Source organism: Dasypus novemcinctus, chromosome 20 (genome assembly GCF_030445035.2).
Source record: "Dasypus novemcinctus isolate mDasNov1 chromosome 20, mDasNov1.1.hap2, whole genome shotgun sequence".
Classification (NCBI taxonomy): domain Eukaryota; kingdom Metazoa; phylum Chordata; class Mammalia; order Cingulata; family Dasypodidae; genus Dasypus; species Dasypus novemcinctus.
In genome coordinates, this window is record NC_080692.1 from 24,091,108 (window position 1) to 24,104,005 (window position 12,898).

The 12,898-nt window shown below is 54.3% G+C and overlaps 1 protein-coding gene across 2 annotated transcripts in view; it reads right to left on the reverse strand.

Annotated features, from left to right (window-relative positions):
* VWF (von Willebrand factor) overlaps window positions 1–12,898 on the reverse strand; it is a 137,126-nt gene that overhangs the window by 59,211 nt on the left and 65,017 nt on the right. For both annotated transcript variants that reach the window (XM_058282316.2, NM_001281306.1), the window contains 6 exon segments: window positions 7,865–7,968; window positions 6,520–6,658; window positions 5,013–5,147; window positions 3,230–3,376; window positions 1,277–1,417; window positions 971–1,084 (listed from right to left, as the gene is read on the reverse strand). In XM_058282316.2, the coding sequence (XP_058138299.1) occupies window positions 971–1,084; window positions 1,277–1,417; window positions 3,230–3,376; window positions 5,013–5,147; window positions 6,520–6,658; window positions 7,865–7,968 (780 nt within the window).

The window sequence follows — 12,898 nt, forward strand, 5'->3', positions numbered from 1 at the left end:
AAACATGGACTCCTAAGTGTCCCTGAAGTCCTTGGGATTAAAAATCATGCGGAAAAGACAGCTGAGGTACATGGATTCAATGAGTCACCCCCACATCGGTGGTGTGACTCAGAAGCACATATGTGTACATGGCTGTGTGTGCACTTGTACATAGACATCTATACACACATATACGCATACATGTGTGGGTGTATACACATACAGAGGAAAAGAATTGCATTTAGCTTTGAAGCATTCCTTATATATCCTGCCATAACCCACTGAATGCACTGGGGGAGAGTGTAAACTACAACGTAAACTATAATCCATGCAGTACAGCAGTGCTCCAAAATGTATTCACCAAATGCAATGAATATGCCACAATGATGAAAGAAGGTTGTTGATGTGGGAGGAGGGGGGGTGAGGGGTGGGGTTTGGGGTATATGGGAACCTCTTACATTTTTTAATGTAACAGTTTTTGTGATTTATGTCTTTTCTGAAAAAGACAATTAAATAAAAATTAAAAATTAAAAAAAAAAAACAAAAGAAAATGAGGATTCAAAATTACTGGCAGTAAGGCCAGAAAAGAGTTTCTGTGAGAGAAGAACTGGGGACTAAAGGGTTTTTTTGGAGGGGAGGGAGTGCATCAGTTTGGAGACATACAGGTTAACAGGAAAAGGCAACTTCCGTTCTCAGGTTGGATAATTCAATGGGGGCACAAATCCTAAGACTGATATCAAAAGAGAAGCATCAACAGATGCCAAGAAGAGCTACACATTGCATCCAAAGAAAATGTTTTACCAGGCATTGCTTTCCTCAGACACTTATGTCGCCTAAGCTAAAGCCAATAAGGGGACTTAGCAGGTGTCTTGATGCGAGTCGTTTCAAAGGCTCCGAAGGTGACGGCCACATTAGAAGCTCGGGCTCTGGGTGCCCAAACTGCTGGGCCAACCCTTGCCACCCCTGTCTCTCGCTCCCTCCAGCTCCTCACCAGCTTGTTGCAGCCCTGGAAGATGTCACTGGTCAGGATCCTGCAGGAGGAATCCACCATCGTCTGCTTCATGATGTTGTCATGGCAGGTGCCAGGAGAGAAGTCCAGCGGCACCTGGGGGTAGGGCAAGAGAGACCAGCCAACAGTCAGACCACCCAGTGGGCATGGGCAACCCAGATGGTCCAAGAGGCCCTTCCCCAGCCTGGCCACCACCTGCAGTTCCAACAACCCCCTGCCCTCCCTCCAGTCCCAGCGAGAACGGTGGGACATCCTCTCGGCCCAGTCCCCACGGAGGCCTGGACGTACTTTCCTGGTGTCCGCGCACCGCGGGCTCACTTTCCAGGAATTGCCAAAGTCCACGGGGTCTTCCTCCACCTGGAGGTTGCTGCTGGTCAAGTCGTTGTTCTGGATGCCATCGAAATTCCCACACAGGCCACATACTTGCTCCTTGAGAGACAAATTGAGAGGATGGCATTGCAAACCTCAGGGCACACTGTCTGACAGGGGAGGAGGACGTTCCGGGCAGCAAGGAGGCAGCGGTGGTCTCAGAAAGAGGGGGTGAGCGGGGGAAATGGATGGAGACTCACAGGCAGAACAGGGCGATCAGCACAGCCTTGCTCTGGCTGGCCAAGACCTTCAAGCAGAATTTGGCTTGAAACCACGTGTGTGGGTTAGAGGGAAACATACAGGAAGAATGTTCTAGCAGTTGGACAAAAGGCCAAAGATCCTTATAGGGGCTGACATGCCCCATGGTACAGCACCTACCCCTCCTGCCTTCCTGTCCTACTATGCACCCGGGTCTCTCCTCTTCCACCATACTTGCCTCAATGCCCACCAGCTCCAGCCCCAAATGCCTTTCCACTTGGGGCCCTTGCATGTGCCCCTCTGTCTGCCTAAATTTTCTACCCCGGACACTGGCATGACTCACTCCCTCACCTCCCTAAGACTCTGCTCATGCATCACCTCCTCAGACAGGTCTGATCAGACCAACCTAGGCAAAATAATATCCCCGTCTGAATATGATCTCCACAGGGGGAAAACTATGTCTGTCTTTTTCCCTGCTAAATCCACACTGTCTGGAACAGTGCCTGGCACATAACAGGAGCCCAATAATTACTTGTTGAATGAATGAATGAATGAATGAACGAACGAATGAATTGCAAATGTTTTCTAGAAATGGAATGGGATGCCTCATGGAGAAGTAAGGGGTCCTCCTGCAAAGGGAGCTGTGACAAGCTGAAAACAGACGGTTCTATCAACAAACTGTTAGGTCCTTTGTTGGGGAATGACTCCTGTCCCCTACAAAAGATAAGCTCAAGTCTTAATCTGCTTTCCTTCGGTTGTGAACCCACTTGTGAATAGGGCCTCTGAAGATGCCACTATTGGGTAAGGTGCCATTATTAGGACTTGTCTGTGAATAGGACCTTCAAAGATCCTATTTAGATGAGGCCAGGTTGAATCAGGGTGGGCCTTCATCCATATGACTGGAGGCCTTGTAAGGAGAGGAAATGTGGGTGCGGAGAGAAGAAGCCAGAAGTCGGTAGAAGGCAGATGGCGTGGAAGCCAGAAGTCTGCAGATGTGAGAGGAGCGGCACAGGCAGAGAGAGGTGTCCCCATGATGGAGCACTGCTGGAATGCCACAGACTCTGGGAGAAAGCGAGCTCCCAAGGCCTTGATGCTGGACCTCTAGCCCCCAAAATCCTGAGGATAAATTCCTGTGCTTAAGCCAACCAGTGTGGGACTTGTCTCAACAACCTGGCAAACTAAGCCACCCTTATATCTTACTTCCCCTGGACAAACAGTGTAAACTGTCTCAGGAATAAGTTATCAGCAGTTTCACAATTAGCTCTCAAATCTGCTGACCCCTGGCTCAGTGGTAAGTCAACACCCCAGAATACTTTGCACTGTTTGTAATAATGTTTTTTGGGATTCGTTTGCCTCTCCAATTAAGAAACCTTACGGAAAGCCTCATCTTCCTTCCCTCCTTTGTGGCTATAACCTGCATGCCTAGCAAGGCAGTCAAGGAACTGCTGGTGTGTGAGGCCCTCAGTCCTTCCCCACGCAGCCAGCCCTGGTAAGCGGTCAGGGCTAACGCTCAGCCTTGAGCCCGTGGTCTCACTCACACGGGGAGGGAGGCTGGACTGAGGACCAGCGTTTCCCTCAGTACACTGGGGAGGGGACTGCTGCTTGGGAAGCTGAAGAAGGTCCAAACGACAAGTCATGGTCAAGGCAAAGAGGCAGCTGAGAAAGGCCACCGACCTGGTATGTCTGCTTCAGGACCACGGAGACGAACAGGTGGCGGTCCCAGACTACAGACAGTGCTTTGCCCAGCAGCAGAACGACGTAGCGGCCAGACTCCACCACCTCAAAGTGCGTCTCATCCTTCATGGGCCTCTTCACATTCACCTGGAGGAGGCGCACACCCTCGTCCTGGCCCTCCCTCTGCCCACGCCCACCCAGGCGGCCCCACCGCCCGCGAGCGCTGGGCCCCGCTCTGCCGTGTCACGCCTGTCTGTTGTCAGCTCACCCTTCAGGCCAGGACCATCTCATCTCTCACCCTCCAGGGATTCTCTGACTCAGGGACGAGAACAGAGGTGGCAGCAACCTCATCATTGCCAGCTTAAAACGTACAACAAAAACTAGAAGATCTTCCCCCACTGCACTCAAAGTGGTTTTTCTGACACTTGGGATTAAGTATCTATGGCCTCCTAAATACGGTTTAATGTGAGAAAGATTTTAAACTCCTCTAATCACTGATTTCAAACTCTAACTCTGTATAAAAATGGGCACTAAATCTCACCTTGCCTGCAATCCCCTACCTCCCACTCCCCAGAACCCCTGTGATCTGGAGTCAGAGCCTAAGAGGGGCGAGGAGGCTGAGGCATGTGGGCTAGAGTCAGGAATCACGCCTTCAGGATTCCAAGAGGACCCCGCCCGGGCCCTGGCGTTGCCCAAATCGCTGCCAGTGCCTAACCCGCAAAGCCCACTTCAGCATGCTTGGCTGACTACCTAATCTGTAAAACAGAGGCCATACCAGCAACTTGCCACCCGTTTGCAAACGCCCTAGTCTAGACTATATGCAATTTGCAGACTTAATCCCGTGGGAGCACAGGGCTCGGGTGTCTGCGCCTCCTGTTCAACGTCACCCCGCCGTCTGTCCTAAGCAGAGCATCCTTTGAAATGAAGCTGACGCTGCTGACCTTCAGTCAACCAATCGCTCTTGCAAAAGAGTTTCCTCCACATGGGGAAGAAGTCGCCCTCCAGTTCCCAGGGGCTGAGGCAGGGGAAGACAAGCCCCACCCAGCACAGGGACGAGCCACCGGTCTCCCCAGGGCTTTACACCCTCAGACCAGCTGGACTGACTACATTTTCCCGAAGGGCCTTCTGGGCCCACCTGGCCCAGAATCCCTGCCACTTTCCATGCGGATTCCTGAACCCCACCCCAAACCAACGGAGCTAGAACCCCGGGCTGGAATCTCAGGATCAACATTTTCAACGGGATCTGCTATGGGAATCCCATGAACTCTTCTGAAAGCCGCTTCCAAGCCCTTAGTATGCAGGACTGAACCCGCTCACTTCTCTTACGAGAACCTCACACACAGAGCTCTTAGGAAAGGTTTCTCTGAAAAGAACACCAACATAAAGTAAAAACAGCCCCGGAAGCCATCGCGCTGGAATACGTGTGCATAGACACATACATATAAAGACCAGCAAGAGGCAGCGCCCACCCCTCCAGGCCCACGCCCCCTCCGGGGCTGAGCACTGGGTCTCCCTACACTTACACGGGGGAGTTGCACATCCTTCCCCACCCCAATAGCTACACTTGATTTTACCAAATGGGACCACGCTCTCCGTATGGGTCTACAAACAGCTCTTCTCGCAGAATGATACATCCAGATCAGACGCGATGGCTCTACCCTGTTCTCCTGAACAACCGTGTACCAGAGTCCCTAGGAGATGCCTGCAAATCCTCTCGATAAGCCGATAAGCCAGCAGAAGAGCAAAGGGGGAGCGAGGGCGAAGGGGGCAGGCTGGCACTTACCTCCCCATCCAACAGCTCAATCTCTCCCCCCTCCACCAGGATGGTGACCCGCCTTCTGCACTTGGCTGAGGGGTAGCCACACCCCTCACTCCCCACCAGGATCCGGAAGGTTCCAGGGTTACTGCCACAGTAGTCCTGGGGAAAGAGGGGTTCCAGGAGAGAAACAGCAGCCTGCCACCTCCCCCACCCGACTGGAAGGTGGGCATCTTGGCACCTTGGGCCCTTGAACATGCGTTACCTCTCGATTTTACTTTACCCCTGGAACACGTGTTACCCCTTGAACATGTGCTGCAGGATGCTACCGTGTCAGTGTGTGTGAGAGAGACTCCATGTATGTTAACTCCCCCAGGAGTGTCATCCGGGTCATTACATACTGAACCAGGTTTCTACGGTCATTGGTGGAGGTGGGGGGGAGGGTGGAAATGAGCCCAAGAGAAGGAGGGGAAGGCGGCATGTCCTAGAGCCTGTTAGATATTGCTCCCACCCAGGCCCAGGGCAGTCTGACCACACAGCATCTTGTGACTCTAAATTCTGACTAAGTTCTGAGTCCCTCTGGACTGCCACCCAGGATTGTGACCAGAGCTCACTTGGCCCAGCTCCCTGGGTCCCAAGCTATGATGTCTAGTTGGGAATAGAGGGAGGGGAAGGCCTGGTCCTCGACGCAGCGTGTGTCCGGTCACTGGCGCGGGCTGAGGGGGGCATGGGTCTGGGGTCCTCCCTTCGACCATACCACTTCCCCCTCCTCCCCGAGAATGGAGAGTCCACATTTGTTTAAAGCTTCACAGAGTGGAACTGCCTCAGCCCTCGTGAGAAGAGGCTCAGACCTCCTTGGGGACCCATTTGATAGCAACCAGCTAGAGTCACTCACAGGTCCCCACACACGGGGCAGGGAGGGCGGGGGGTGGCGCCCTCACTATCTAGCCAGAATTTCCTGGGCTCATTCCCTTCCTGCTGGGCAGCAGGACTTGTCTTTGCCCCCGGCCCCACCTCCTTCCCACCCCGAATTGTGCCGCATAAGAAAGGAAAGTGGTGGGCAATGCGGTGGAGTCACAGGGCTGGAAGCAAATTCCAGGGGTCATTTCAACCACCCCCTGCCCAGGGCCGCCATGTAGAGCAATTCCCCACACACAGGGGTGCTAGCAGGGAGCGGGGGTGGGGTCTGAAATCTAGCTCGGGCTCCGCTCGCCAACCTGCAGCTTCCAAAGGGAGGAACACCTGCGCTCCCGTGCACAGCAGTGCTGACGGGGCTGACGGCAGCCTTGCCCACGCCTGTCCTGGTGACAAACGGGATTCTGGACTGTTCTTGCAAATCTCCAGGGGAGCTCACTGAAAACTAGCCATGCTTTGAGATTTAAACCCCCTACCTCTTCAGGCACTTCTTTTGGGGGCTGGGAAATTACTGCAGTAGAAACCAGACCCCAGAGTCCTTTCTGCAGACAGGAGAGCAGACTGCAGATGGAAATGCCCAAACTGCAGCCCGCTGCCCCCGTCTCCCCCTTGCGCTCACCTGTGCCAGCACATACTGGCACTCGCCAGGGAACATGTACTTGAGCCCGTCGAAGGTGAGGTAGTGGGCCATGCCGATGGCGGAGCACGTGGCATCACACACAGTGTCCGTGCAGTTCCACTTCCGATCCCGACAGACACTAGGGAACAGGAGAGCAAGGATGGCAGGTGAGGCGGGGACCCAGCGTGGGAGGAGCTCACGAGGGCGCTGGGGAGCGAGGAGAGCACAAAGAACGGAAACCGGTCCACGTGCCACGAGCCCTCCAGGAAGGCCTGGGAAGAAGCATGGAACTCGGGTGCAGCAACTGTGAGCTACGCCCTCTCAGGGCACGCACGGGGCCAGCAGGGCAGAGGGAAGCCATGCTGCTTGCCATGGCCAAGGGGAAAACTGAGGCATACAGAAACGAAGGTGTGCCTTCTTCAGACCACTTGCTATGGCTTGTCTAAGGCTCAGCCTCCCCTGGAAGCCACGGGGTGGCCTGAATGTGGCCACAGGGGCCACAAAAGAGGAACAGTGAGGTTGAGAGCCCTCCGAGGCTAGGAGGAAAACAAAGACAGAACAGCCAGCGAGTTCTGAGCCTGCCAAACAGCAATCCACCCTGAACTGCTGCCAGGAGAGGTTTAGGGTGTGCTCAGCTGTATGTTTACATCGGCAGTGATTTGCTGACTGCCACCAGGCCCCAGCACGTTGTCACCCTGCAACCAGAGCTGACCTCAGGGCCCTGCTCTGTGCCTGAGGGACAGGAAGCTCAGACCTCGGGCCTGGAGACAGCTCAGCCCCTCCAGGTCCCAGCCCTTCCTGCCTCTCTCCACATGGGCCTCTATTTTACCAAGGCTGTGCACAGCCCAGCAGGCAAGGGCGGAGTGAACCCGCTGGAGGGTGAACCCGCTGGAGGGCGACCCAGGAAGGCAGAAGGCAGGGCAGCCACCTCCAGCAAAGGCCCTTCTCAAAAGGCCCCGTGCCAAGCACCCGTGCAGTCAGCTCACAGGGCAGGAGAAGGCCCTGCGACCGCCAGGCCCTCCCTCCCCATGCGCATGCCAGCAGGGCCAGGCTGCATGACGGACACGGGGCAAGCCCCTTACCCTGCCCAGGCCACCTCTCCCTGCATGCAGAGACAAAGCCCTGCATTTGTGTCCATGGAGCACAGGGGGGAACAGGTGATAAGGCATCTCCCCATTTGACGGTTGGAAAAACAGAGGCAGAGAAGAGGAAACAAGTAGCCAGGTTCCCGCAGGGTGTGGAGGCAAGTGCCGAAGGCGCTGTGGCTGCGACTGCCCGGGGCGGCCTCTTGCTGGGCGCACACCTCCCCTCCCCTGCCCGGTGGTTCGTGTGCCCAGGGTCTCACCAGGTGTTGCAGTCCATCTTCACCGTCTCTCCTGGGGCATACTCTCTGCCCTGGTGGAAGCAGGGACACCTCTCCAGGGCCACACATTTGTTTTCATGCCGGACCTAAGGGAGAAGAATCCAAAAGCCTTGGGGACCCTGGTGACTGAGCGAAAGCCTTGCAGGGGAAGCGTCATCTGGGGCTTCCCCCTCCCATGAAGCCAGCCCAGGGCCGGGACAGAGCCCAAGGGGCAGCCCCAGCCACTGGCCAGCTCAGGCCAGGGAGCCCATGCCCAGGCCGGGGGTCAGCAAGCAGGGGCCCATCCACACTGAGCCCCATTCCGACAGCAGCCCTGACCACTCTCCACCGTCTCGGGCCCTGCTGGGGAGTGGGACCCAGGACACCTCTGTGCAGACACTGCAGTCAGGCGTGTCAGAAGCCCCCGGAATGTGCATAGTTCTCTGGAGGAGATAAAGTTGCAGACAGGGATGGACACAGAAGTATTAATCATTGCAAAGAAAACGAAACAACGAAGTGTCCAACCACGGGCAAGTTACTAATTCCATGAAGGCCCCCGACACCCGCCCCATAGGATGGAAGCCTCTGGAGCTACGAGAATGGCCCTTTGGAAGAGTAATGGTGTGGGAAATATTCATGCTGTTAATTTTTAAAACAGGAAGACAATTGCATATATATATATATGTATGTATATATATATATATGTATCTATGTATATATATATATATATATATAGTCCCAATTATGAAACAGGTAGCTAAAGAGAGAGAGATGATAGATAGATCTCAAAAAGACTGGGAAAAAATACAGAAGTTGCCTCCAGATGGTGGGCTGGGCTGGGGGGGAGCTGGATTTTATTTTCTCCTCAGTGATTGTAAACGCTTTATTCCAAATGTCCTCCAGTGGGCATGTACCAAGTTTATAATACCCTGGAGGTGAGAGCTGCATACTGAAAACAGGCAGAGGTACTGAAATCAGTGGCTGGGGGCTTCGGCGAGCCACGCGTGCCCCTCCTCACTGAGACCCTGACATTCTGCGGCCCCCTGCGTGGGCGCTGCTCTGCTTCCCTGCCTCCACCCAGTAACAAGTCACCTCTGTGAGCATGAGCTCCTCCTCTGGTCTGCTGCGGTCGGCGGGGGGCGGGGGAGTGGAGAACCAAGAACCCCTGGCCCCGGTGGGCTCAGGAGCAGCTGGCCGGACCCTCCCTGGGGCCGACAGGCAGTTCCGCGTCGGCCCCAGCTCCAGGAGGCGACCCTGGACGCCTGCTCTGGCTCGGGGCTCTCCCCCTACCCCCACTGTGCTTGGAAGACCACGAGCTTAGCGCCCAGCGGGGAGACGGCAGCTTGGCAGGAACAGGGAGGGGCTGGAAAGTCCACCTGAGTCTCCCAGGCTCTCTCTCAACTGGGGTTCATTCCCCACATCTCCCCAAGCTTTGTCAGTCATAGTTCAAGTTCAAGGCCTGTCATCTAGCAGCCGGTGTAAGAATGACTTGCCCTTCGTGCTCACCAAACACTCCCACAGTGAACCAAGACTGTTCCAGGGATAATTCACATTACTGGAAACACTTAAGTGAGACAAAAGTGATGCTGGACACATAGGGGTACATTCCAGGGAACAGAGCCTCCTCACCTCCCCTGAACATGGGCCCCACCCCCGCCTCGCCTTCAAACAGGGAGGGTTGGGGCGCCCAGGCCTGCTGTCCTACACCTGCCTGAGGGGGCTTTTACCTCTCTCCAGGACACCCCAATTCTTGACAAAAAGGCCCACACATTCATGGCCCAGGCGACTGCTTGTCTCGTCAGGGTGTGAGCTGAAGGAAGTCCAGCCCCCCGGGATGAACATAAAATGCCAACTCCAGCTCGGCCATGAGGTAACGCTGCTGCCACCTCCTCCTGCCCGAGCTCCCATTGGCAAACCATATGGCTGTTCTCAGCCCTCATTTATTTTAGTAGTAGATAATTCACTGGTGGATTACAGTACTAATTACTAAATCAATATAATTACAAGATGGGACCTTGATCTCAAATGAGGACTGCTATAAAGGCAGCGGTGGTGTGAGCCATAAGTAGAGCTGGAGAGGAGACAAAGCACAGCCCTAAAAGGAGAGGAGAGGGTCTCCAGTACCCACACCTCAGCAGGAGGCTTCCTGACCTGGGAGAGAAGATCACACAACACGAGCCCAAACTGAACCACCCAGAACCACAAAGGATGAAAGAAACACATGTAGATAGAAAGACAAAAGCCGCGACCGAGACTGGGATGGCCACTGGTCAAAGAGGTAGGCAGCTCAGCACGGCCAGCCCAGCACAGCTTGCACACAGCAGCCAGCCTAGCACAGCCAGCCTGCACTGCCAGCCCAGCACGGCCAGCCCAGCACGGCTCGCACACAGCGGCCAGCCTAGCACAGCCAGCCTGGCACTGCCAGCCCAGCACGGCCAGCCCAGCACGGCTCGCATACAGCGGCCAGCCTAGCACAGCCAGCCGGGCACTGCCAGCCCAGCACGGCCAGCCCAGCATGGCTTACACACAGCGGCCAGCCTAGCACAGCCAGCCTGGCACTGCCAGCCCAGCACGGCCAGCCCAGCACGGCTCGCACACAGTGGCCAGCCTAGCACAGCCAGCCTGGCACTGCCAGCCCAGCACGGCCAGCCCAGCATGGCTTACACACAGCGGCCAGCCTAGCACAGCCAGCCTGGCACTGCCAGCCCAGCATGGTCAGCCCAGCACGCCTCGCACACAGTGGCCAGCCTAGCACAGCCAGCCTGGCACTGCTAGCCCAGCACGGCCAGCCCAGCACGGCTTGCACACAGGGGCCAGGAGGAACGCAATCTGATTAAATAGCTCACTCCCAGCCACTCTTTCTGTAACGATGGATGAGGCCTTACGTGTTTTCAAAGAGCCTGCCTGCTAATCAATATGCATCTGAGCTTCCACGTCAGTAAGCCTGATCAGGGCACAAGCTGAGAGCAGTGCAGGAGATACCTTTAGGCAGAAGGGCTTTCTTTGTAAGTGACATCTCATAGGATTTCAACACACACGCGTTCTGGGGCCCCTGCACCCAAGCTCCAGGTATAACAAGTGCTCTCCGGCCTTCGTCCAGGACCAGTGAGAAGGGACGAAGAACACGAACGTACTTCCTTCCCAGCTGCCAAGAGGACTCCTAAAGTCAGCAGAGCTGGAAGCTCCTTTGGAAAACGTAACCAGTGGGTTTCAGGGGGTGAGCGTCTCCCCGACAGCGGCCCGGCAGTCCCCGCAGAGGCTGAAGTCCTCTGGCATCTAAGGCCTGGCTCCCTGGAGGACTCAAGAGGAATGAAGGACCCTGGTCTAGCCACCAGGAGACCAGAAATGTCCGCCAAGTCCCCATGGAGCCTTGAACTGGTTCTTTTTCCTTCCTTCTCTCGGTGTGATAAAAGGGGCTGAAAAAGTGGAGCTCGAGGGTCCCCTGTAGCTCTGCCACTCTGAGAGGCTCCAGGAAACAATGACAACTGTGCGGGGTGGCAGGGCAGTGGGTTGGGCTTTGCTGCCATCTAGTGGTTGGAGCAGGTAACACCTTAAAGAAAAGACGCTTCTTTTCATTCAAGAATTTTTGAGCTGAAGAAAGACTGGGGAAATCTTTTAGTTCACCCCATCTCATTTTATTGATCCGGTGGTCCTCAGTGTAGACACTGGGTTCTGCAACACTGCTCCAGTGTATGCTACCAACTGTTCGTAAGATGTGTCATAGTTTTCCTCTATGAACTTACCTAACAGTGGTTTTTAAATCACCACTTACTCCTGCTGTCATTTCCTACTTTTACAACAACACTTCTGACCTAATTTTACAGAAGACCCAAAGATTTTAAGTGACTTGTCACTCAGGTAAGTAAATACTAGGCGTCAACATTCAAACCCAGAAATAAGTGGTCCCAATTCCATGTTCTTTCCAAGCAGCTTCTTTACTAACCATTATCACGGTATTGGCCACTTATCAAAAACAGCCATGTCTCTCTGTTCCGTGCATGGTGACCTTGCCATGGTGGTGGGAACAGACAAGGTCTGTAACTCATAGAATGGAGCAGAAACTTCTGCTCTAAGCAGGTGCCAGGGCTGGGGCAAATTACAAAGGAGGGCTCCTCCCTAGCCCCCAATACTTTCAAACAGGGGCTCCTGCCTTAACATTGAGAATTGCCTTGAAGGAGGAAAGGCAACCTGCAGGCCAGAGCTCTTCAAAGTGTGGTCTGCGGATGATACAGGTACAAATGATACAAGTCTGTGATGATGTAAGTAGAGAACAGAGTTGTATCAAGTCTATTAGTATCTAATAATAAAAACGTGGGGGCTCATATTTTGTATGCCATTGTTTTTTGTTTCATTTTTCTGATAATTCATTTTTATCGTATTTACAAAACCACCGATCCACAACAGGCTAGAAATTTAAGAAAAAAATGGTCATGTGGACAGGAGGAGCTGATCTGCGTCTGGGTCTTGGTTATTAATGAAAGCCACAGTTAAGGTGATTCCTATTCCACAGCACTTTCTGTTTTTAAAGGTGCTTTCATCCACAGCTCCTTGGTGCCTTCAGCCAAACTGTGATGAGGGCAGAACAGGAGTATGTGTCTAAGTTATAGGTAAGGCAACTGGGGTTCAAAGCATGAAGAACGACACAAGACCATGTAGCCAGAAAGTGCTGGAGCCTAGCTGGAGCTCAGCCCTGTGACGCCTCCAGTGTGCCTTCTGCTCTCAGTAGAGCTGTCCCCAGGAAGAGCTGCACCCGCCCCTTTGATGACCTCAGCAGGCAGAACCCCGGCCCTCTTTTCTCAAGCCCCTGGTGGCATGCCACACACCCCTACAACCTTACACACCGGACAGAGAAGGACCCTGGGGGATAATGTCTACGCCATCAGCTGGGCCCAGCGGGTGTTTCCAGCTCCGTTTTCTTTGCCTTGGAGCCAAGAACACGTGTCTCATGCTGCGGCCAGCACCCTGCGTGCACTTAATAAATTACACGGCCCTTTCTGCTCTGCCAAATCTGGCCTCAACAATTTGCACATTAGTCAG